At 43.3% G+C, this 25651-nt stretch overlaps 4 protein-coding genes across 5 annotated transcripts in view; 2 read left to right on the top strand and 2 right to left on the bottom strand.

The window, feature by feature from the left end:
* The first annotated feature begins 1419 nt into the window (after positions 1-1419).
* Positions 1420-6383, top strand: LOC147205971 (putative polypeptide N-acetylgalactosaminyltransferase 8). The gene is made up of 10 exons (XM_086108498.1): positions 1420-1613; positions 2203-2369; positions 2477-2660; positions 2736-2933; positions 4610-4724; positions 4803-4988; positions 5403-5540; positions 5655-5750; positions 5978-6145; positions 6243-6383. Exons 1-10 carry the CDS (start codon positions 1420-1422, stop codon positions 6381-6383), a joined length of 1587 nt encoding a protein of 528 aa, XP_085964624.1.
* Positions 6384-7119: 736 nt separating this feature from the next.
* Positions 7120-11429, top strand: ribc2 (RIB43A domain with coiled-coils 2). The gene is made up of 7 exons (XM_086108813.1): positions 7120-7312; positions 7378-7459; positions 9933-10220; positions 10289-10407; positions 10829-11005; positions 11100-11263; positions 11360-11429. Exons 1-7 carry the CDS (start codon positions 7184-7186, stop codon positions 11427-11429), a joined length of 1029 nt encoding a protein of 342 aa, XP_085964939.1. The 5' UTR covers positions 7120-7183.
* Positions 11315-22186, bottom strand: ada2a (adenosine deaminase 2a). The gene is made up of 10 exons (XM_086108812.1): positions 22061-22186; positions 21356-21681; positions 20969-21188; positions 16014-16227; positions 15812-15939; positions 15649-15739; positions 13994-14102; positions 13744-13901; positions 12368-12570; positions 11315-12293 (listed from the first exon to the last, which is right to left on the bottom strand). Exons 2-10 carry the CDS (start codon positions 21657-21659, stop codon positions 12203-12205), a joined length of 1518 nt encoding a protein of 505 aa, XP_085964938.1. The 5' UTR covers positions 21660-21681; positions 22061-22186; the 3' UTR covers positions 11315-12202.
* A 1251-nt stretch (positions 22187-23437) lies between these two features.
* Positions 23438-25651, bottom strand: part of cecr2 (CECR2 histone acetyl-lysine reader) — a 42802-nt gene continuing 40588 nt past the window's right edge. For both annotated transcript variants that reach the window (XM_086109326.1, XM_086109327.1), the window contains one exon: positions 23438-25615. In XM_086109326.1, the coding sequence (XP_085965452.1) occupies positions 25610-25615 (6 nt within the window). In that variant the 3' untranslated portion in view covers positions 23438-25609. The remainder of the gene's footprint in view (positions 25616-25651) is intronic.

The following is a 25651-nucleotide window of genomic DNA, read 5'->3' as shown; positions in this document are numbered from 1 at the left end:
AAAATTTTTTTTTATTCAGCAGCCTAACAGCAGTCGGTAGAAACGAGCGGCGGTATCTCTCCTTCTTGTAGCGCGGGTGTAACAGTCTCTGGCTGAAGAAACTACCAAGTGCTGTCAGGGCGGGCTGGAGGGGGTGGGAGGGACTCTCCATCATAGCTTTTAGCTTAGTTAGCATCCTCCTGTTGCCCACCTCCTCCAGAGTGTCGAGGGAGCAGCCCAGGACAGAACTGGCCTTCCTGATCAGTCGCTCCAGTCTCTTTCTGTCCCGGGCCGAGATGCTGCCTGACCAGCAGGCAATGCCATAATGGATGGCCGAGGCCACCACAGAGTTATAGAAAGTCTTAAGGAGTGACCCCTGAACCCCAAAAAACCTCAGTTTCCTGACTAGGAAGAGTCGGCTCTGTCCTTTCCTAATCAGGGTGTCCGTGTTAGTAACCTTGGGGTACGCCCCTCTCACAGATGAAGTCATTCTGGCTACGCTGGTAAGAAACATATCCATCGTTGTCTCTGGTGACCTGGAGATGGAACTCTAATGGTGTTAGTTATTTATTTATTTTTTGGGAGCTGCTTGTTTTTATTTTACTTTGTGCAGTGTCCTTGAGTGTCTTGAAAGGCACCCGTAATTAAAATGGTTTGTGTACATATTAACTATTGAGGTGAACTTTGTAACTAGCATTATAGAGCTCAATTGATAATGTATAATTAGATCCCTTTTAAATTATTCAGTTTGTGGGCAAGCATACCAAGTGGATGTGGTTTCTTTTAACAGAATAGATGGTTAGTTTGCTCAATCGCATTCACAAACAAACATTTATTTAAAGTGTTTGTTAAAATACTCAAACATGTGAAATACAAAGGTTATCTTAAAGATAAGAAGTGCTTTATCAAGTTGTAAATGCCACGGAGGGGTTTCAATCCATGCACGGTGAATCGAAAACAAAATGAAGAGCCATGTGCGTTTAGCAGGGGTAGTTGGAGTCGTCCTTGTTGTCGCAATGTACACCATCCTTTTTAGGAATAGACATGTGAAACCACATATGTCTTTTCCTAATAAAGGAGATGCAGATGTCGTCAGGAGACTGGATAGTATTGAACAGACGCTCCGCAGGCTCGGTGAGTTCAAAGTTATGATAAATTACCTTCAATGTAGTTGTACATGTGTCCGTAAATTCAGTTGTTACTGATTTTGAACATTTATTTGGATTTGAGCTAATCCAGGATTTTAAGATTGAATATGTTAGTGGCCGCCACAACATTAGGCACATCTGTGTAATTAATTAACTCATTTGCCGAACAGTGACTCTCAATAATGTGTATTTTTCAATCATCCTCTGCCTTTACAAACAAAACGGTCCCAAAGAAAAGCTGATGGAAGGATCAAATGTTGACAACGGCACCTTGAACAAACTTGCTCCTGAGATGGCCCAGCGGAAATCAACGGTTGTGGTGCCTAAGTTATATCCAAACTCCTTCCTGTTTGCCAAGTGGGGAGAGGGCCTGTCAGAGAAGGAGCAGAAAGAGGCGGAATCCCTGTATCAGATTTATGGCTACAACGTGTTCCTCAGTAAGCGGTTACCACTTGACCGGAAGCTTCCAGACATGAGAGACAGCAGGTAATTTGCTCTGTCTACATTTCGATGCAAACTTTTCTTCGGAAATTCAAAATCATACTATCTCAAGCGAAATCCACTCCAAAAGGACAAAATGCACATCAGTTGACAACCTAATCTGATTAAAGGCTAGCGCTCAACATCTGGTTCTGCGCACACATTGCACAACAGTTTAGGGTTTGAATGCTTCTCAATCTTAAGGTTGTGGATTTATTCCTTAACCCTTGAGTGACTTAAAAAAATGAAACTAATGCTGTGCAAGTAAAATGTACTAAGAATTTATGAATGAGAGAAAAAACGTAACTACCGGTAGTTTTTTTTTCAAAGTAAATATTACACCATGTTTTTTCAGTGAATATATTTTTATGACACTGCGCTCATGTGGCCAACGTGCACGCACCAGGAGCAGCACTGTACAGTGAAATTGAGAGCATAACACATAAAAAATTGAAAGTATCAACATCAAACATCAAATATCAACATTGATACCTGCAAAGGCAGAATTTTTCATCTTTTTTTTTCATTCAGGTGTACCGAATTGCATTTCCAGTGAGCATACGTACCATCCGAGATTTTTTTTTTTTTTCTGTAGATGTCTGTCAGTGGCCTATCCCCAAGATCTGCCCAGCATCAGCGTGGTGCTCATCTACTTAAATGAAGCGCTTTCAGTCATTAAAAGGGCAATCAAGAGTGTCTTGTCATACACTCCAAAGCACCTACTCAAGGAAATCATTCTTGTGGATGACCACAGCACTTATAGTGAGTTTCCTTTTGCAGACTGCAGTCTGTTCTGCGGTTTATCCATGCAAAAAAAGTAAATCCATTCGCATTTCTTGTGGTCAAAAGTACTGGCAGTTCTGTTTCAGATGACCTTGGAAGGCCGTTACAAGGCTACATCGATGAAATCCACAAAGACAAGCCTGGGCTGATAAAGAAAGTATGGCATCATCGTCAAATGGGCCTGTCACAGTCTCGGATCTCAGGTTGGGAACATGCGACGGCAGATGTCGTGGCCATTTTGGATGCTCATATTGAAGTGGCAGAAGGCTGGTACGCTTGCCTTCTTTGAAATGGGAAAGGGTTCCATGGAAGGAGTTTGCTCGTTTATTTTGATCTCCTCACCAGGGCAGAACCTCTGCTCGCTCGGATCAAAGCGGACAGGACGGTGGTGGTGTCTCCTGTGTTCGACAAGATCAATTTTGATGACCTCGGTGTAGAAAAGTACCTCCCCGCTGCGCAAGGCTTCGACTGGCCTCTGTGGTGCATGTACGAGTCCTTCAGTGCAGAGTGGTGGAAGGGCAACGATAACTCCCGACCTGGGAAGTAAGCAAAACTTTTTTTTCTATTGAGATTACAAGAAGGATGAAAAGGATTCAGTCATTGAAAGTCTCCGGTCAGTCCCAAATCATTTTGATTTGGGCAAGTCAAGTGATGTCCGAAGTCAAGTCACCTTATAATATTGATTATTCAAAAAGAGAGAGGAGCAAGGTCAAATGATTAGCCTAATAGCATCGTTCCTGTCACATTATCAATAAACTATTTCATATTAAAATTTGTGCATTTTCTCTTTGCTATGGAAAAAATGACAATCTGTTTGTGTGAAATTATCTGTGATGAACACCAAGTGATGCCACAATTTTACAGTGTAGATCAGAATCCAGAATGCAAAACCACAGTTTGGCTTTAGCCGCAGGTGCTTCTGCTCAGATGAACTCATTTACTTGCCGGCTGAGCAGAAGCACTTGTGGATAAAGCCAAACTGGGGACGTAGACTCTCAGTCGCCAGGTCATGGTAATCCACAAAAATTGAATTAAGGTAACTAGACTGTTCTCGTTTGTTAAATTGTTGTTTTTTACTTGACTTGAAAACCTGACTTTAGCGTTCATGCTTACGAGTCAAATGAAATAATGATATCGGTCAAACGTTGATGTATGATGTGACACCTCAATATAATGAACTTCAATTTAACACCACTTCATAATACAAGTTCAATAATCATGCCATTTAAGATCTGAGACTCAGATCTTACACTCAAAATACCTTGGGTATTTTTTTTCCAAACCCCCCCCCCCCCCAAAAACATCATGAAACTTCAAAATCTGCATCTCAATCTGAGTATCTAAATTTGTCATTTCCTTTTCACAAGTTATTGCATCAAAGCTCCTTTTCCCGGATGGAGGTATGAACAATTTAAAAACATTAGTTCTTAAATGTACTGTAGTTTGTATTTATTATTCATTCTTTTTTAAAACCACCTTTATACCATCTACTGTTTTAAACTTATCGTTACCCATTTTATACACTTTATACTACTTTGTTAAATCAATTGTGAAATTACCATTCCAAACCATATTTACATTTATCATGAACGTTTTTGTCAAGGTAGCATGGTGGACAACTGGTTAGCACATCTGCCTCACAGAGCAGATGTCATAGGTACTTATCGTAGGTGTGATGATGTGTGCGAATGGTTGTTTGTCTTTGTGTGCCTTGCGATTGGCTGGCAACCAGTTCAGGGTGTACCCCACCTACTGCCCAAAGACGATAGCGTAATGGATGTTTTTTTCCCCCCTTGGTTCCATTTTAAATTACGGTACTTCTACGTTGTGTTGTATTAGTCTCATCCAAGCGTCGTGCTAAACTTGTTTGTCTCTCAGGTCCATCAGTTGCCCAACAGCTATGCAACTACTCCCAGGGATTTGCTCTCGTGTAGTAGCTTTCATGCATGTGCACTCCTCATGTAGAAACATCAGACAAAGGGGGATCCAAACAGTCCTTTCTGATGACAATATGTTATGGCATTCCTGAATCGAATGGGAAAATTATGATTTGGCCTAGTTTCGAAAGTATCCTGCCAAAATGGCGTCATTCACATTTGGCACAGTGCATTATATGATGAGTGACGTCAACGAGACTATATTCATTCATTAAGACATTTACTTGATTGAAAGGATAAAACGGAAGTCTACCTTTGCTGTTGTTTATTTCTTATTCACAGGAGTCCTTCCCTCATGGGAATATTCGCAGCACACCGAGAATTTTTGGGAGAAATCGGAGGGCTCGATGGTGGAATGACCATTTACGGAGGTGAAAATGTCGAGCTTGGGATTCGTGTAAGTGTCCACCGAGTATGAATGCGGCAGAAATTTGTAAAACATTGGTGAGTGTGATCTCTGTGTTGTTATGATCAGATTTGGCTATGTGGAGGAAGCATTGAGGTGGTGCCGTGTTCCAGGATAGGTCACATTGAACGGTCGCATAAACCGTACGCACTTGATCTCAATCCTATGATGAGGAGGAATGCTCTGAGGGTGGCAGAAATCTGGATGGATGAATATAAGAAGAATGTGATGATCGCATGGAACCTTCCGCTTCAGGTTGATAACTGTCTCGAGTTGAGCTAGGATAGCATCATACAATCAAAAGCAATAATTCCCTATGAATCCAGTGAGTTTTTGATGATACATCTGCAAGGAGGAAGCATATTCACAATTTGCCACATCCAATATGGCTGCAGCATTAACATACTCAAGAAGGCGCGTCTTTGTATATGCAATGTAAATGTTGTCTATGATAATACTTGCTTGCGGTTGTCACAAAAGTCGCCATTCAAGATGGGATCAGCAGCTATGCAAATGTATTGAGCAAAGTAAATGCTGTCTCGTCTGTGGGGTATTAATTGCGGCCCTCCCCATGCCTCTCTCCGGTGGGGAGGGACGGACTGGGACGGAAGCGCTTTCAAAGGACGAGGACGGACAGCCCTGTTACATGCCCTGCTGTATGGCACGCAGGATCATGGAATTGATATTGGTGACGTCGGAGAGAGGAAGAAGCTCAGGGAAAGGTTACGGTGTAAACCATTCAAGTGGTACCTTGAAAACGTGTATCCAAGTCTGGCTACGTGGGATGACCTGCTGGGTTACGGAGTGGTAAGTAGGACCTTTATGTGCATGTTTACTGAAGTTGTGCAAAATGTTTTCCACAGTTAAGTTGTAATCGGGTCAATCAGTAGAGTCACCTATTGCAATCTTTCTTATTACAAGATGAGGAACAGCTTACTGAGGAACCTCTGCGTGGACCAAGGACCCGTACCAGGAAACATCCCCATGCTTTACGAATGCCACTTCCAACAACCGCAGGTACCGTTCAAGAAAATATGTCACGATCAAGAATTATATAATTACACTTTACAGTACGCACCAAAGTTTTGGCCTTGCTGAGTTGAGCCCATTTGAGTTTGACGGCCCTTTCTGCCCAAAGTCCTGCTCCACCTACTCATAAGTGGAGAACCTGTTTCACATAGAGTACCTATGTTTAAAAATACTGAAAGGTGTCATGACAACTTCAGTTGCATTATTGTTACCAGCACTGCTATTTCAACCAAGAGGGGGAAATCATTGTTGGTGGCATTAAATCTCACAAATACAACCAAAACCGATGCTTGGTTGATCCGGGCTCCAGCAACACCCCGACCCTGCTGGACTGTCACCTGGCAAAGCAAAACCAGAAACACATGCACTGGGACTTCAAACAGGTAGGCTACCACAAATTAAACTTGTTCAGCAAAAGATGCCAATTCCATTGTTGCTGCTTTCTCATACAACGTGACTTTATTTTTCCACTGTTCACAGGGCAAAGAAATTCAAAACAAAGCAACTAAGAGATGCTTTGAGATCAGTCAGAGTGAAAACTCAGGCTACCAGTATGTCCCCATCATTCAGCAGTGCACAGGACAGAGCTGGACCATCGAGCACCTTATTACGACTCTTTAGATTGGTGGGACTGTTAATCCAAAGTTTAGATCTTGGAATGTACTGACTTTTTTCAATGAATAAAGTTATGTATTTCCATAAATGTTTCTGTTTGTCATATGGATCATATCTTGCCAGGGAATAATGCTGTGTTTGTAATCGTCTGGCATCTGTGACTGTGTCAAGGATTGTAGCTAACTATTATCCAAACCGTTTATCCTCACGTGGGTTGCGGGCATGCTGAAACCTATGCCGGGTGACTTCGGGTAGTAGACGGGGTACACCATGAACTGATTGCCAGCCAATTGCTGATGTTAAAATACAAATATGAAAAAATATAAAACAATCATCATCATCATAACAATAATTAAATGTAACAAAACGTAGATTTAATTGTGGCTTTTAGAACTTATGTCAAAAATTTTAAATTGCTTTATTGTATCAATATATTGATCAAGGGACTGCTCTTTAATAGACGTTTGCCTCCGTTTTCATAATGCTTCGTCCATCAAAACATAGATGTACAAGTTTCAAGTTTTATGGCACAATCGAAACCAATGTAATATTTAATTATATGATTTTAAAAACACCTAAAAAAGAAAATTACGTTTTTGTTTGTTTTAATAATGTATCCTGTTAAAGGTGGTACAGTAATACCTTGTCCACGTGTCTCGGAGAAGTACCGGAAATAGCCGACTTTTTCCGAAGAACCACGAGGCGTTCGTTGTCGTAGTAACCCGTGTGTTTCGCAGTTCGCACAACCCTCACTGAAAAAAAGGCGTATTACTTTTCCGTGGTAAACACTTTCGCCCGGTCCGTGTATGACCATGATGATGAGCAACTTTGAATTCTTATCGGAAGGCCTGTCAAATGTTAAAGTGCAGAGACGTCGGGACGCAGAGGCTCGAAGAAGAGAGAGGCTGTTGGATGACAAACTGAGGAGCATCGGAGTAAGTTGTTTGTGTTGCACGTGTTCTGTACCACTTTACATTATTCTTATTCAAAAAAAAAATAGGTTGACAAGGAGTTTCTTGACAAGCAAGTGGCTGAGAAGATGGCAAGGAAAAAGGCAGAAAAGGAAGAACAAGAAGCCCATGGTGAGCGAATTAAAAAATATACTGTGTATATATATATATATACAGTATATTGTCCTGTAATTAAAACATAATTAGAATGAAAATGTGGCACGAAGTATGATTTTTGTAGTTACCTATTTTGTTTTCAACTTGAATTATTTCTGTAGTGTAATTAAAAAAAGAGACAAATTATATACATTCCAAACACATGGGTAAATACTTTTCAGAAGGTCGATTCCTGCAATTTTTATTGGAAAAAAACCCTTTGCTTGTTTCTTATGTAATATAAAAATATATATAATTTCTTGAGATGTGGAATTAGGATGTTGTTCGGCAGTGTGCTAGTTTAAAATCATAAACATAAATTATTATGAAATAAAAATCATGAAATATTTCGCTCTTGATCGAGTGAATCTAAGACATTAGTTTCCATCACAAGTCGTGGAAATAAGTTCAGTTTTCTATGGCGTTCTAATTCATTGAGATGCATAATATAGTATAACACATACAGATGTTTGAGGGGGAAATAGTTCAAGTCTGCGACATGAATATGAAATATATTCAGTGCAGCCAAAATGCTTTCTGGGTATCCATTTTGGAATTAAAGAGGGGAAAAAAAACCCCAACTATCCTCAGGGGACTTTATTAATGCAAATATATGTTGGAACGACTCTGTGCTTTGTGGATCAAATATTTCAGGACTTTTTGGTGCAGATCCCCTGGTTGCATCCAATATTAATTAACAATGGCTGCAAGGTGCAGTAGTTGTTCGGACATTTGTCACACAGTTCTGAAGTTCGAATCTGGTCCTGCAATTCAGAGTCTCCCCGTGATTGTGTGAGTTTTTCCTGAGTACTCCAGCTTCCTATGACATTCCAGAAGAATGCATATTAGGTTCATTTAATGAAGACTCTAAAGTTCCCAGTAGTGTAAAGAATTATTTGTCCATCTGTGCGATCATTGCACTTTTTTCCCTTGGGCTGGCCAGTGTCCGCAAATCCAAAAATTTGGAAACACGAGGTCAACAATCAACATCCATTTTATGACTGAATACAACAGACGCGCACACATACAGTTACTCACATTCACGGCAATTACTCACTCATTTCACATTTATTTATTTGGGCTGGCACCCAGTTCAGGGTGTATCCCGCCTACTGCCCGAAGACAGCGGGGATAGACTGCGGCATGCCCGTGACCCTTGTGAGGCTAAGCGGATTAGAAAATGGATGGATGGATGGATGGACTTGTTCAGTCAGATATCTCGTTTAGTCTCACACTTGGCTTCCTTTGTTCAAGAATGAATGACTTTGCTGTTTCCTTCTTGTATTGTCAAATCCATCAATTTTGGACATCATCTTTTGCTCAATGTCTTTGACCCAGCATAAAGCAAGATTTGAAATGTTATGTCATTTGAGGTGAAATACAAATACATTTATAACATGTGTTTGAAACATTTTCTGTCGTGCCATTTCCTTCCGACTGTCACTATTGTTGCAGAATGGCATATTGGTTCTCTGGCATCAGAGTTGCCCAAAGTGGTGTTTTCCTCCATTCACCCATCTCGGCTCATTCTTGCTCTCTTAGCACTACCAAGAAAACGACCGGGTCACCAGTCTTATACCGAAAAGACTGAGGGACTCACCCCCGTACCACCCCTGCAGACTAAACGTGCACCCACTTTCTGAAGCAACCACCTCGGGCGAGGCGCTGGCCTCCCCAAGTGGAGCGCCACTGCCTTGAAATTTTTCAAAGTCCACTTCCGTGCGCTCGCTCACACATGCATGTCCGATAAAGGCGCGCTTTGAGCGGGCCAAGTGTGGCCTCAATGGTTGGAGCGCCGCGGAACGCCCAACAAGCGTATCTGTCAAAGAGGCATTATGAGCAGCCTTCCTTGCTGAGGCGCCGGCCTCTCTGGCGACTTCATTACTATTTACCGTTTCATGGGTGGTAGGCGCGGCAGTCATGGACAGGCGGAGTTTTTGTGAGCCAGGTGTTTTACTTCCAGATTAGAAAAATTTGCCACCAAAATAACTCATATTTCTGAAGAAATTAAATCGCCTTTATGGTGATGGTTGTAAATACTCATATATATGGCTATAATCAACTGTGGAAAGATTAAAATAGCAATTTACACACATTTTAACAGTCAAAACATTTCAAATAGTTGACATGCTGAAGTAGTCTATAAACTGTTGTATGAACTGTTTACCAAGAGAGGGTGTGGACGGACATAACTGCAGTGCTGCACGTTCGGGCAGCGCACGGTTGCCGTTACATGTCAGTTATCTGGAGTGGCAGGCGGGAGGTCCGACCAGATTTTGGGAGGTCCAATTAGATTTCAAGGGAAGCCACTGCCACTCCGAACCATACTCTGTCCCTAGCTCACCCGGTTGCATGCTAATGCTGGACAAACTACTGCACTGAAAATGGATGGATGGGTCTCATACTCTGTGAGAATGTTTGACTAAGCAGGTCTCGGTGTGCCCCACAGATGCTACTATGTTGGACAATATAGAACACGCTTCTCTGCTTCATACTCAACAACTGAAGGTCAAACATGACACGGAGAAGGCCATCGTGGACTACCGGCGTCAGTACCAACAGCCTCATGGCAGGAAGGAGTTGGATGCGAAAGCGCAGATGATGATCTTGCCTGGTCTGCTCGGCGAAGATCCAGACAGCAGAAGACGAGCACAGAGGCAGAGGGAACAGCTCCAAAGGTGGCTGATCCAGCAGCAGGATGAGAAGGGTGAAGAAAAACACAGACAGAAGATGGAGAGTAGGTTTTAATAACAAGCTAACACACACACACACAGACACACCTGAGCTCACTTAATGGGCCCTCAGAGCTGCAGGACGACCAAAGGAGAATCGCCATGGACAATGAAGCTCTGCAGCGGCTGAACAAAGAACAAGAGAGGAGAAAAACAGCAGCAATTGCGACTAAAGAGTGGAATCGGAACACGGTGAGTCATGGCTTGAGGCTCAGAATGTGGTTAACACAGTGTTGATGCACAACACTGAGAAAAATAGAAAGCGACATAAAGTACATTGTGTTTGTGACCGCCAAGTTTTAACTTGTGACTCCAAAGTTCATCTCAAATTGAATTGCAAGAATCTTTGTGTGGTGGGGCTGACTGAAGAAAACACAAGGTGGCCAGCAGTGCATTCTTTGCCCACATGCCTGTCTTCCCATTTGTTATAAAAAGTGTGAAACCTTTGAGTTTCCTAAATGATGTGTGGGCTTAGAATGATGCGGAAGTTGACGATTCGCACAAGCTAATGCTGCGAGAGCCTGTTCATCATATGTAGCTTTAATTGAATTTTGCTTCAGAAACCCCCAGACCGAGCTGAAATGTTGATGCTTAGATTTCACTCTGCTGTTAGATGATCAAGACCGAAGAAAGGCGTCTTCAGGAGCGTAATCAAGACATCCAGCAGCAAGATCGGCACATAGGCATGATGGGAGCCCCTGGCCTCAATCCCAGCATTGACAAGAAGCCGCCTCCTGACAGCTCAACGCAAATCTCTCAGTTCCACAAACATCAAATTGAAGAGAAAATGGTAACAACCACAGAATTACACCAGAGTCAAACATGTTCTCTCACTATTTTAAGTATTTAAAACTGGCTTGACTTGGAATGCACACGCATCATAGAGGGCGGAATTAGAGAAGAAAAGAGAAGAGATGCGACACGATGGCATCCGTCTGGACTCGGCTCGTACAGCTGTGCTCTTGGAGAGGCAGCAAGCCCGACACAGGAAGCAGCTACGGCGACATGTTGACACTAGCAACAAAGAGCTGGCTGCAGCACAGCACAGGTAGAACACACGCACACGCACACGCGCACACACACACACACAACAGAGCGGTCTGTTTGCTTATGGACGCTTCATAAGTCATGTTTCTGTATTAAGGAAAGAGGACATTGGAAGGGGACACATTGATGAGCGATACTTCTCCCAATTCAACACGAGCAGCCGCTGATGACAACGATGATGATCCAAAGCCGAGTTCCTGTGTGTTCTAAAATAAAAGACTGCAAATGTATACATAGAAATACGGTGCCTTTTCAAGATACAATGTTTTAGTGGCAGTTTTGGACAAACGTCACAATGAATGTGACAACACTGCTCTTGTTATCAAAACAGTAAAGTTTATAAACAAATATCAGCAGAGAGCATTTCCTAACCGCATCATACAACACATTTGAATCATTCACTTCTTAAATCACAAGTAAAGCGCATGCACACAACTGCAAGATCCACAGTCAAAACATGATTCTTTTGGAGTCTTGCGAATCTCTTCAAGAAAAAATCTCTGTCTACAGATTGCCAAATAAAGGGTGGTGCCATAACCTCAAAATGAAAGGCCATCCTTATAGCCACTTGGAAGCCTGAAAATTGATTTACAGACTCAGAGTAGCATTTAGAATACACTGCAAACAAACGTCTGAAGTTTTGATTTTTGGCCAGAGTTTTCCAAGAATCATAAACACAAATTGTTGTGACCAAAATGCACGTAAAATGTTTAAAAATAGTGCGAGTAGTTTTCATGGCGATGTCCAAAGAGAAAGCACCTGAGCAATTCTGCGCCCTGCCATTACAAAGTGCAAATTCACGAAATATCCAATCATAAAAGTGCTAAACAGCAAAGCCCCACATTCCTGCTCACAACACAGCAGCAGAATTCAAGAGTCTCTTCCAAGGACGTATGCTGGGATAAGAGCAAAAATAATTTCCATAACCACACTCTTGTTTCTAGAAAGTATTTTCAGACACAAACTTGTCCCATTTCCTCTGCCACAAATCCAAAGCTTTGTTCTGCAGTTCTGGGCTGAGCGAGCTGTATCTGGAAGAAAACAATGATGACATGTCAGGAGGAGAGCTCGGACACATCCTTCTCTTCACATGGGCGACACTCACAGAATAGAGTTGATGGCAAGTTGTTTGAGCGTGCCCAGGTGGGACCTGTTGCCCCCGAAGCCCACGAAGGCCTCGTAAAAGTCGTAGGAGAGGCCGGAGGAGCCTAACATTGCCGGGTCATCAGAACTGATGACCATTGGGTGGTTCTGGGACATCAGCGCCCCTGCCGGGTGGTTTCGTAGGTCATCCACCAGCTTCAACACCTGCTCCACAAGATGAATTTCATCACTAAAATACAACCACACTAACTGACATCGGGTTGAAAATTCTGATTTCTTGTGATGGGGGGTGTGCGGTGGAGTTATTCGTCTGTCTATAAACTATTCTCATCAAAGTTATATATAAAACAAGCACGGAAATATTTCCCTCTGCATCTATAAGTTTCTCTTTTTTCATCGAACTACTGACGTAAATTCAGATGCACCTGGAGTAGGAACAGCAGTACAATTCTACACCACCGGCAAAATACAACCACAATAAGAAGTCTACAGTGAACCTCATCACAGAGGGGAATTGTTCCAGACCTACCCGCAACAGGTAAATATGAATCAGTCATATAAAAAGTCTTTATATTTAAATAAAGTCTTAAATATAAAATGTTTAATAGTTTAATTCTATCCATGCCACATGGTTTAAACACATGAAACCTCTTAAAACACACTTTTTATACATATTTTAAATGATAAAATGTAAAGAAAATACCAGAAATGGGTATTCCGTCTGTCCTTGGGAGACATTGGTCCATCGCGGATGGACGACCATTTTTTTCGGTTGGAGGACGTGAAGATTTTTAAAAAGGATGGATTAAGCAAGGACGGAAGTGGGTTTTCGTCTGTCCCTTAGGTATGTGGTGTCGGGAGGCATAATTGTATTTTCTTAACAAGCTACAGTATTTCATCTAAACAGTACTTTTATAGCAACACTCCTACCTAGCGCACAGTCAGCGAACATAAAGTGGGGGACTGGGATGGAAAGGCAAAAAAAAACCAAATATATATATATATATATATATATATATATTTTTTTTTTTAAACAACAGGACGGACAGGACATTATTATATGAATTAGGACGGAGGGACGATGACGGACGGGTACCCAAGTCCCGGACAGAGGAGGGCAGACGGACTGGCAAAATAGTGTCCATCTCTGGAAAATACTGTCCATGTAACAATGTTTTTGTGTCTTATTGTTCTGCCATTAAAAAAAAAAAAAAAAACTGTGACGTATCTGGCCGTGGTAGGTAGACGGTGATATTGCATTTGAACACACTGTTGACACAGCGTTAATACAGCTGTCAAATGCTGAATGACGTCAAAGACCGCGTGTTTACATGTTTGCACAGGCATGTAGAAGAGTATACATGAGACCACGTCTACCTGGTTGGATATGGGACACACTTCCACAGCCACGCCTCTCTTCCTGGACAGCTCTCGAGCCAAAGGATGACGATTCAAAGCAAACCCATGGCCGATACGTGAAGTATTAAACATAATAGCGTCCAACAAGTTCTGGTCCACCTCGGTGCCCTCCAGATCTATGACAATGTATTGCAGAGAAATATTTGAAATTCAGAGCTTCTACTTTTTCCCCTCAATGTGTGTCATTGGAAGCAGCTTGAGCTCTCACTTGTCTCTCCAGCGTGGAAAAAGTAGGGAAGTGTCACGCCCATCTCTCCTGGTAGTGACAGGGCATCTCGGAAATACCAAAGCGGCTTTCCGTCATCTTCACGTCCGACCTGCGCATAGGACGTGTATAACGTTAACTCAAAATATAGTTTGTTATCTATTATCACTACATACAATAAATAGAAATGTTCAGTGTGGAGAATTTTTTTTATTATAGATCATGAAAACAAAAGGAATAAGTAAAACTAAAAACACATTTTTAAACCAAAATAAAAAAAATTATTAACCAAAACAATACCCAGTGAAACTACTTCTTATGTCTATCACACTACCTAGAGTTAAATAAATTTCGTCTGTCAGTTAGCTTGCATTGATCATTTTAACTGTATTTGTTTTGGTATTGCTACCATCCGGACAGAGGAAGGAAGGTCAAACAGTTGTTTGAAAATTGTAGATTACCTTTTTTTTTTTTTTTAACAAGACTTTGTCAAGTTGAAATAAAAACTAATTTGAAAGAAAAATATAAAGATATTATAACCCTGGGCGGCCCGGTCATCATTATCCGTATGTGTGAGTGTGAGCATGGATGGTTGGTTGTCTCTGTGTGCCATGCGATTAGCTGGCAACCAGTGTCCCCCGCATACTGCCCCAAGACAGCTGGGATAGGCTCCAGCACCCCCCGCAACTCTTGTGAGGATAACGCGGGTTGGAAAATGGATGGATAGATGGATATTTTAAAATGGCACCGGCCATAGATACAGACTCATCTTCCCCCATAAACCAAAAAGTATTTACTTTCAAACATGATCATTCAATCCATTTTTAGGAGCATTTATTAGACATATATTGCCATAGAATGCTCTCCCCATTAAAAGCAGGCTCAGATACCTGAGAGGCCAACAAACACAACGGCAGCATAATATTTTTCATGTCAAGATTAGCCTTAGCCAAGGTCTCAACACCAGGGTTAATGACGGCGGTTCCAGTGAAGCAATCGTGACTAAAGTTGCTTAAATGTAAACTGCCTACCGAAATCCGTATCTAGTTTTTCACCAAAATTTTATGGCTTCTTTTGTTGGACAATGAGGCAACCCTCGACTTTATGGGTAGTGTTTTTAAGAAACATGTTAAGAGTTAAGAGATAATGTAAACAGATGTAAACCATATGATACAACTATATTCTGGTAAAACTACTTGCTCATTGAAGAATAATTGTCAAGTCAGCTTTTATTGTCAAAATTACTTTCCTCTCTCAGCCACAGTGCAAACATGTAGTGATTGTGTGTAGTAATTGTGCTGCTGCTCATAATGGTCTGAACTCAAAGTTCTTTTTATTTGATTCAAGAGGCATATTAAATTGTTGAAAAATATAACCTTGTTTTTGTGTCATATTTAATTGTTTTTTTTAAATTATGTTAAATTGTCTCATGTAAGGTTTATGCTTTTTTATTTATGTACAGCAATCTGTATAAGCTGCAGTTCTTCAAGTTGTATATTGTGTCAATAAAATTCAGTTGAGCCGGGTATAGAAAATGTTGGTTGAATTCCTTTGTTTGCGTTTTGTGACTGTGGACTTTGGCCTCTTCTCGCACAATATCAATTTTGCGGCCATCTTGTGGCATCGTGTTACCAAGGAACTGTGTCGGAGTTTCTCACCAAGTCAAAGCCCACCATCAAGTCTGGGAAGTCTCTCTGCAGCTTCATTGCTTTTTCTACTACTGCCATCAACGCAGATGCATCTATCGTCCTTCAACAGAAGCCGCGGTTAGTGTTTACTTGCTTTATCATTATTGAAAAAAAGCAGGATTCCAAAGGGTACCTGTGGACAACGAAGATGAATCTGCTTCCAAAGAAATCCGGGTGGTCGGCTATGAACTGTCTGGTGACATCCCCGTAGGTTTTCAGAGCCCAGGCTGAGTCGTGAATGCTGCCGTCCAGCTCGTAGACCTGAGTGCAGTAAATATTTTCTCAAGAAATGGCATATGTCCAAAATGTTCAATGTAGTCAAGAAAACATCCTACCTCCGAAAGTAAAGCGCGGACTTCCACATACATGACGCTATCCTTGTAGAATTGAGTGAGGCTGTGGTAGTAATAGTCTCTGAACACGGGCGCATATGTGATCAGACCCATCACGGCCCTGAAGTTCAAGTCAAACTTCTCCCAAACCACAACTTGGTTTGGATACAAGGCCTCATGATCACCATCAGTGAAGAGTGTCAGGTTGGCCAGGATGCTGTAAACACAAATCGACTCTCAGCCCATGTAATACGATATGCACAAAAGTTTTGAAAAGGGGCCAAACTGGCAGGACAGGTTGAAAACAGCAATGTGAGGCATAGTGATCAACTGTACTGCATCATCCATCCATCCATTTTCCATACCACTTATCCTGTTCAGGGAGACCGAGGTTGAAACAGTCACCGAGTGGGAACTGAGCCTATGGCTGCTGTACCAAAGTCAGGCAAGTGTGTGATAATTTGGTCATCTCAGTTACAATACATGAGAAAGTGTACATCATAAGCGCTGATTATTTCTAAAATCTCATGGCACAAATAAACATATAATCCATATTCACATTCACAACTGACAATTTAAAGTTATCAATACTTTAAAGTGAATCTTTTTGGAATGTGGGAGGAAGCCGGATTATCCTGAGGATACCCGCACACAGCGCAGGGAGAATGTGAAAACTCGATACAGGAAGGCTGTAGCAAGATTTGAAGCCAAAACCTCAGAACTGTGGGGCAAACATGCAAACCACTAGTCTGTCACTACAAACTACAACAAACCTATACTGTACTTCTGTCATGTCATATTTTCTAGCTGTCCATCATGTCTGATGATGACACTTGCTCCAAGGGAGGGGAGGATGGGTAGGGGGGGGGGGGGGGGGGGGTCAGCAACTCTGTCGCTGGTGCCACTTCTCGTGGGCATAGAGACCGATTCTTGAGCCGCAGACTCGACCACAGATGGAGCAAGGGAAACCGGATACCAGGGGGGTACCAGCTGCCCGCTGGTGTCGTTGAATGCGTTTCTCGGTTCGTCTGGCTTGGTTAATTTTGTGTATTTCAGAGATTGCAGTAGCACAAGTGATCTGCCAGGTTGGTCTGTTGAGTGCAAGTGTTTCAAGCTGCGTGGGGTTGACGTTGGCTCGCTTTAGGAGGTCCCTGCTGTAGTCCTTGAGGCGCCGCTTTTGGCCCCCAGCAGAACGCTTTGCACCTCTCAGTTGGCCATAGAGGACCTGGCGGGGCAGGCGGTTGTCTGGCATGCGAATGGTGTGTCCAATCCACCGAAGATGTTTTTTCGTCACGGCCGCTTCCATGCAGATGGAATTGGTGCTTTTGAGGATGTCTGTATGGGGAATTCGATCTTTCCAGGACAGGCCAAGGATCTTTTGCAGGCAGCGGATGTGGAAGGCTTCCAAGGTAGTAATGTGCTGGCGATATGGAGTCCATGACTCTGACCCGTAGAGCAGAGTGGAGAGACACACTGCGTTGTACACAGCAATCTTGGTACAGGTCTTCAGGTTTCGGTTTTCAAAGACCCTGCTGCGTAGGCGACCAAAGGATGATGATGCTTTATTAATACGGGTGTGGACTTCAGTGTCAAGGGAACAGTTTGAAGATAAAGTGGAGCCAAGGTAGGTGAAATGGTCCACTACGTTTAGTGGAGTGCCATTAATGTGAAAGCTGGGGGATGTGGAGGTTGGGGTAGCGAGTTGGAACATGACCTCAGTTTTTTTAATGTTGATCTGAAGACCAAAGGATTGGTACAGATTGGAAATGGTGTCGAGGGCGTGCTGCATAGAGTTTGAACTGTGAGCTAATATAGTGCAGTCATCAGCATACTGAAGCTCACAGATCTGACAGATTTTTGTCTTTGTGTGAGCCTGGAGCCGTCTGATGTTGAAGAGGCTTCCGTCTAGGCGGTATTCCATATGGACACCGTCTTCATGTCCCATGCCACGGTGGAAGAGGCACGTGGTGGCAGAGAGGAGGATGTTAAAAAGCACTGGAGCCAAGACACAGCCCTGCTTCACCCCGACTTTCACCTTGAAGAGCTCTGACTGGAGTCCTCCGATGAGCACTCTGGCTTGCATCCCATCATGCAGCTGCTGGAGGATGCTGAGAAACTTGGGTGGGACCCCAAGTTTGGAGAGGTGTTTCCAGAGCAACTCACGGTTAATGGTGTCAAAGGCTTTGCTGAGATCGATGAAGGCTATGTACAGGTCCTTTTGATATTCTCTGCTTTTCTCCATTAGCTGTCTTAAAACAAAGATCATGTCAATGGTGGATCTAGTCTTCCGGTAGCCACACTGGGTTTCTGGAAGCACACCTTCTGAGATGTGCTCGACTAGCCTGCTGAGCATGATTTTGGCCAAGATCTTTCCTGCGGTGGAGAGGAGAGAGATTCCTCGGCTATTCCCACAGGCTGCTCTGTCCCCTTTCTGCTTATAGATAACAACGATGTTAGCATCCTTCCAATCCTGCGGGACGGTCCCATGTTCCCAGATGTTTTGAATCAGGAGGTGCAGTCGGCGCGTGAGGAGATAACCTCCGTGTTTGAAAACCTCTGCAGGGATGCCATCAGGTCCAGCGCTTTTGTTGTTCTTTAGGCCCGCAATGGCTTGCTGGGTTTCAGAATAGGATGGTGGGGCGTCGAGGCTCATGATTGTTGGCAGGTCTGGAAGATTGTCCAGAATGTGTGGATTGACAGGGTTGGTATGGTTGAGAAGATGTTCAAAGTGGTTTGCCCAACGGGCAAGGATCTCATGGTGGTCCTTGAGGAGTGCAGAGCCATCAGCTGATCGGACTGGAGCAATTGCCCGCTTCTTGGGACCATACAGTGCTTTGATGGCATTGTAGAAGCCCTGGGTGTTGTTACAGTCTGCCAGATTTTGGATCTCATTTGCCTTCTGCACCCACCAGGTGTCCTCCATGATACGGAGTGCTCGCTGGGTCACTGTTCTAACTGCAGAAAAGGTGGCTTTACGGGTGAGAGATGTAGGGCAGGACAAGAGAGCTTTATGGGCCTCATGCTTTGCTTTCAGAAGTGTATGTATCTCGGTTGAGTTGCAGTCAAACCAATCCTGGTGGCGTCTCCTTGACTGGCCAAGCACCTCCGAAGCTGTGCTCTGGATAGCCTGGTGCAGAGCTGGCCAGTCACTTGATTCCTCCGGGATCTTGTCAAGGTTTTCAGCAAGGAGTCGCCGGAGGTTGGCTCTGGTGGTGGGGTTGTTCAATGCTGCACAGTTGAGCCTTTTGTTGGGAGCTGTCCTTGGATGACGGGGTTGAATGCTCATGAGGAGTTTGCATCTGACCATGAGATGGTCAGTCCAACACTCAGCTCCGCGCATGACACGGGTGATGAGGACGTCCCGTATGTCCTTTTGACGGACAATCACATAGTCCAGGAGATGCCAGTGTTTGGAGCGGGGATGCTGCCAGGTGGTCTTAAACCTGTTCTTCATTTGGAAAATGGTGTTAGTGATGACCAACTGATGTTCTGCACAGAGAGAGAGGAGCCGAAGGCCGTTGTTGTTCATTTTTCCCACTCCATGCTGGCCAATAACTTTACTCCATACCAGGTGTTCCGTGCCCACCCTAGCATTGAAATCTCCCATGACTATGAGCTTGTCCATAGCCGGTGTTTGCTGCAGGATGGTGTCCAGAGTTCTGTAGAAATCCTCCTTTATATTCTGCTCGGCATTCAGAGTTGGTGCGTAGGCACTGATGAGTGTGGCGAAGCGTCCCTTTGCCAGGGGAATGCGCCATGTCATCAGCCTTTCATTGATGCCGGTGGGGGATTCTGGGATGCGCTTCAGCAGTTGGGACTTCACAGCAAAGCCAACTCCATGGTTTCGACGAGTGCCTTCAGGGACCCCTTTCCAGAAGAAGGTATACCCTGCACCAACTTCTGTCAGGGAGTCCTCTCCATGTATCCTGGTCTCGCTGAGAGCTGCGATATCGATGTTATACCTCGCGAGCTCTGTGGCCACAAGTGCTGTCCTCCGGTGGGGCCTGTCAGGAGTTTCAGCCAGGTCCAGCAGTGTGCGGACGTTCCACGAAGCTATGCATAGATTTTTTCTATTTCGTTTATTATCCTTTCGACCGCAAGGGGGATGCTCCGACGATTGCGGTTTACCGTCCGGAGTGTGGAGAGCAGACAATTTTTAGACCATTTTTTCTAGGTCCCTCCCCATCTCAGGGGTGAGCAGTGTGGAGCTGCTCAGTCACAATGGAAGCTGCCGAAGAGATGCGCTGCTCCATCCCGCAGTGTCAACGACCATCACTCCATTGCCGCCTGTGTGCATGGTTTGGCTAGGCACTCCCAGCCACATCCTTGGCCTGTGCCCACCGCCATTCCACATCGCCACAGGACTTTGGGGGATTAGGGGGATGCAGGGTGGGGGATTGGGTGTGGGGTTGGGGCAAGAAGCTTGCGCAGAGGTTCAGATTAAGGTGAGGGTGTGGGCGCGCAGTCCTCACTCCCACCATCTTCACTCCTGCCAGGTGGTTTCCGGTGGCATGAGGGTACCCATGACGACCTTCTCCTGGCAAGAGTTGCAGGGGGCTGCCGGTAGTCCGGTCTGTTGGACTCCGCCTGTGCCTGCCCCCAGGTGCCGGTTTGGGATCACTCTTTGTCTGGCCTCTACCCTTCGACCTGTTCGGCTTGGGTGACCCTGCCAGGAGTGCGGGACTCCTGCCGACATAGCTCTAGGGGTCATGGAGACGCGCAAAGTGCCTCACCACGATAAGGTGGTGATCCCATCGAGGCACAAAGGAAGGCTGTAGCAAGATTTGAAGCCAAAACCTCAGAACTGTGGGGCAAACATGCAAACCACTAGTCTGTCACTACAAACTACAACAAACCTATACTGTACTTCTGTCATGTCATATAAAATTACATACAAGTACCGATATCGGATATTGCTCAGATTGCGTACCTAATGATCATATTCCATAAAACCTTACCTGTTGTCGAGATCTGTGATGTTGACCAGTTTGTTTCTGAGTGTTTCCATTAGGATCCACGGAGAGCAGTTAGGCACACTCTTAGGCTGCCCCGATGAGAAGATGAAGCTGACCGACCGTTTGTCAGTGACGCACATGTAGCAGTTCGGCCGATACGTCACATTCTTCACAAGCCACTCGGGGTCCCCCATGGCAAGGTCATGGACATGCAGGGCTCCACCTGAAACAGAACCTCAATTACAGGTGTGCCCTTTTTCTGAGGAGGAGTCATCTCAAAATATATGATTAAATCAACATCTTCAAATATTATTCATTCACTCGTTCATATATAGGTTGGCACAGAAGTGGCCCAGTGTAGGTTGGGAAACACTGGATTAAATGAATAACCTTTGGGCATTTTCTGCAGCAGGCGAAAGATGGGACTGCGCTCGATTAAGGGTTTGGCCTTGAAGAAGTGCAGGGCAGGAGGGAATTGCTCTTTAGCCATCTCATCCTGCTTCATTTGGTACAGCCGAGCATCCAAGAGCTTTTCCAAGTCTGTTAGCACCATTTGCCCCCCCGTCTGCTGGGAGGCCTCCAGCTCAATGAGAGACTCCCTCAACTGGGGATTCGGCATGGACAGGACACTTGCTGCATACCAAAACAGCAGACAGGTGACAGCCGCGAGGGGGCGCTGCAACTCAGCCACCATAATCCACTAGCAAACCACAGACCTTAAACACAAAGGAGCATTTTATTAAACTCTTTCAACGTCCCTGTGGATGAAGAAAACATGTTTTGTTGTTTAACGTATCGCCTAAAATTAGAGCATTAGGACTGATCCAGCTACCAAAGTAATGCATTCATGTCAAATAATCGGTACTATGCGTAAATCTTAGCACTGTGTCGACGGGATCTGATACATAAAACGTTCATTGTGAGGTAACATATCAGCGAATAGCTTCAAAATGAAAGTAAAAACAAAATGTTAAGACAAAGCCAAATAAAAGCGGAGGCGTAAACGCTTATTTGCATTTTTTTAAACAAAGGATAGACGTTGTCGACGTCAACGGATATCGCCCCAATGTGGATTTATGAAACGCGACAAATTACCTTACAACCGCAGCCAATGAATACACCGACGAGCAGAACCCGCGAGACGTTCCAGACTACTGTACCAGGTCGTTCTGTCAACCCCGACTCGCGGTCCTGTCAGAAGCAGCTCTCCTAAATTCAGAAGCCCCGCCTCTTTCAACATAAATTGGCTCGCGTATCACGTAAACAAAATTCTTATGGACAAATCTTAACGGGGGAAATGCAACATTGTACGGGCGGGAGATTTTTATTTTTTAGATTTGTTGATTTGGCATTTGTCGAACACTTCAACAATGTTTTCTTGGAATCAACTTACTTGACTGTAAGGGTAATAAAATTCATAATCAGGTTGCATTTATCCCCACCTAACCCAGAATCACGGATATCTAAAAAAATCTTAACCCTTTCAGGGACGGCCGTTACGACAGTGGACAGTTTATCATGTTATCAGGTTACAGGGTGCAGGTTAATTTCGCAGCTTTGCAATGTTAAAATATGACAAAAAGTAAAGTGACCAAAACACGGGGTATTTAGAAACAAAACAGCATTCTTAAAATTCAATTCATGACCAACAGGGCTATTTGTTGAACGCATGCTGGCCCGGGGAGAACATGCAAACTCCACACAGTAAGGCCGGAGCCAGGATCAAACCCATGACCTGTGAGGTTGATGCGCTAACCACTGGACCACCCTCAATCTAACTTTTATAATGTAAATCTAGGTGAAGTAATTTATAATTATATTACATAAGGGGCACCTCCCCTACAAGCAGTTGCCTTGTTTTGCCACCGGTTTTCTTGAATCCCCGAGACAAACTAATTTCCTCAACATGACTACAGCATGTGTAACGCCTGCCATACCGTGACTCCGTCATTTGAGGGAATACGAGAAGCCGTTTGGGATTTTGCTTGCACGTCTGATGGAAAGAATTGGTGGTAGGCTCACAAAGGGCGGTCTCTCTGAGGCAACAAAGTGCAACGGGCTCTAAAATGCACAGGCTTTGAGCTTAGGTCGTTTTATTCGGTTAGTTCACCAAGACGACACTAGATCGTACACACTGTACCTTTAACTACTAAACTTCCACACTAGCAAATTCATGACTAAATTGTGACATTTTCCCCCGCGTTGTTTGGTGATGGTGTGCCGTTAAATTTTGTGTGTGTAAAATATTGTCCTTGGCATAATGTTGGGCAACATAAGAGTAACCATAATAATAATTTAAGGTCATACGGTGAGCGCCATGGACTAACGCATCGTCTCTCGTTTTGACATTTTGTATGTAAATTAATATCGGGTGGCTCAATACTAAAGAGATATTGGCAGTACTGAAACAAAATGAATTGACTGCTCCATCAAGGATAGTAGATTTTTGAGATTGCAACAAAACACTTCAAATTGAGGAAAGCTGTTTATTTCTAAGAAATGTACATATAGAAAATACTCCAGTCCATTTCCCAATCTGTCATTCAAGTAAAAAAAAAATCTGTAAACATCGTTCAAAATTAGACAGGTAATTTCTCACAACATGAAAAAAAAGCACATTTATATTAAAACAAGCACAAAAATATGGAAAATAGCAAATAAATATATTTCTCATCTAAATGGTTTTCACTAATAAATGAAAGGGCTTGCATGCAGGCACACACAAGCCCACAGATGGCATCAATTCTGCACAATGGACACACACGACCACACACTCACGTATTGTACACTTTAAGACACCACCACCCACAACTTCACATACAGTAGGCTTTGTTACAGTTATTTTCAGATCTAATTGCAGAAGTGTCGTTTTCAGATCTAATTGCAGAAGTGAAGACACGAACTCCAAACCCCACGGTATTCCCATTAGAGATCCACTACAGGGAGACAATTCATAATTTTAACCAAATCCCAAATTATAACTTCTGAAGGCTGCTATTTTTTTTCCAGTAATGCTATGTCATCAAAACATTAAACTTAGGTAGCTTTTGCTATAAATGTTGTACTGCCTGCACATTGTCAAACTTCTATTGTCGCATAAAAATGTGCAAATACATCAACACCATGTACGGTACAAGTACATAGTGTTGATGTAAAGCTATCATTTAGCATGTTTCAATGAGAATAATTTTATGTCACGATTGGTAGGTCAGTGAGCACAGCATCATTTGTCATTTGGCACAGCATCACAACTTTTACGCAAGATGCTAATGCTAACATTTGATGAGTTAGTAACCCTAAACTAGAAGTGACGGACTTCAAGGACCCCGAAGAATCCACAGATTGGCTCATTGAGGTAGATTGACTTGCTGCCAGACACAGGGAAAAAACAAAGGTGGTGGCTCACAGGTGTGTGTGTGTGTGTGTGTCTGTATATATATATATATATATAATGAGATCAAATACTCCCTAAATGAATTAAGCCAGTATGATATCAAATAAACCCAAATGAGTAATAAGCTATTTAAATTCACTTTCAGTGACTTCATGAAAACAGGCTCTTTGAAAGTGAAACTCCTCACGTGAAAGTGAGATCAGTTTAGCAGAATTGTTTCCTTAAACTGTACCCCTTCAAAACAATGGAGAAAAATACCCGTACAAAGTGTGATCCCTGAGAAGAGGAAGCGAATTGCAGAAGCAAATGCAGAGGGACAAGAGTGATCTTCACATCAAGACTGAGTGGAACGTCAAGTCTCTTTTAACATATAACAGGCAGGACATGACTCTTGAAAATGTTCCCGTCATTACAGATGAATCTATTCAACGAAGGGGTGGCGCAAATAGATTTGCATTTATTTATACATGTACAAGTATTTACTAAAAATAAAGACTTTCCAAGGCCACTCGGTTTCAGGAGATTTATTCTTTAACAAAACGTAGTGCAGAATGGAGCCGGGTACAAATTGAAACAACCAGCATTATCATCACCAGTCCATAAAGGTTTGCCAAAGTCGACATTACCAGTGAAGGACGTTCTAATGTAGTGTATTTTGTTGAGGATTGACAAAACTCAGTGTCTCGGTCGAAATGGATAGGAAGTGGATAGAAATAATTAGAATAGGTATTTATTCATATTCTTTCCCTCTCATTCACAGCTACTGTGCTCATCTAAGCACCCACTCATACATTCAAAGAAGCAACCAAGACGACCACAATTGTAAATTGTCATGATCAAGGAGACAGTCTCACTGTAACCTCTGCTTCTTTCTTTACAGTACCTGAGTTTTAAGAATTTGAGTCAGTAGATAATGGCACAATGATAAAAAGGCTTGCCCCTCCCTGTGCATATTTCGATTGTTCACAGTGGAAAGGGCAGTCCAGTGGTAAAAGTTTCGTGGAAGATCCAAGTTTATTTGGACAGTTTCTTCACAACAATACTTGTAAAGGGCTGCAATCTAAGCACTTTTGTTCACACGGCCTCAGAACAATTTAGTATTAGGATTTTTCTGGCAGGACTTTCAAGTCTAATGAAAACTGGAAGCCAGGGTAACAAAATTGAACAGGTTGCCGTACACTAAGGTGAAAATGTTGCCCTCTGAAGACTTTGTCAGGTCGGTCAGCACAGCCACCTTCTGGTTTGGTCTATCATGCCTGAAAGGGGTTAGAAGAAAAAATAAGGTTTGTCAA

The sequence above is a fragment of the Hippocampus guttulatus genome, chromosome 4 (assembly GCF_054856545.1).
Source record: "Hippocampus guttulatus isolate MCC_2025c chromosome 4, RoL_Hgut_1.0, whole genome shotgun sequence".
NCBI lineage: Eukaryota > Metazoa > Chordata > Actinopteri > Syngnathiformes > Syngnathidae > Hippocampus > Hippocampus guttulatus.
Note: the sequence above shows the minus strand (reverse complement) of the source record. Positions and strands in the feature narration are given on the sequence as shown.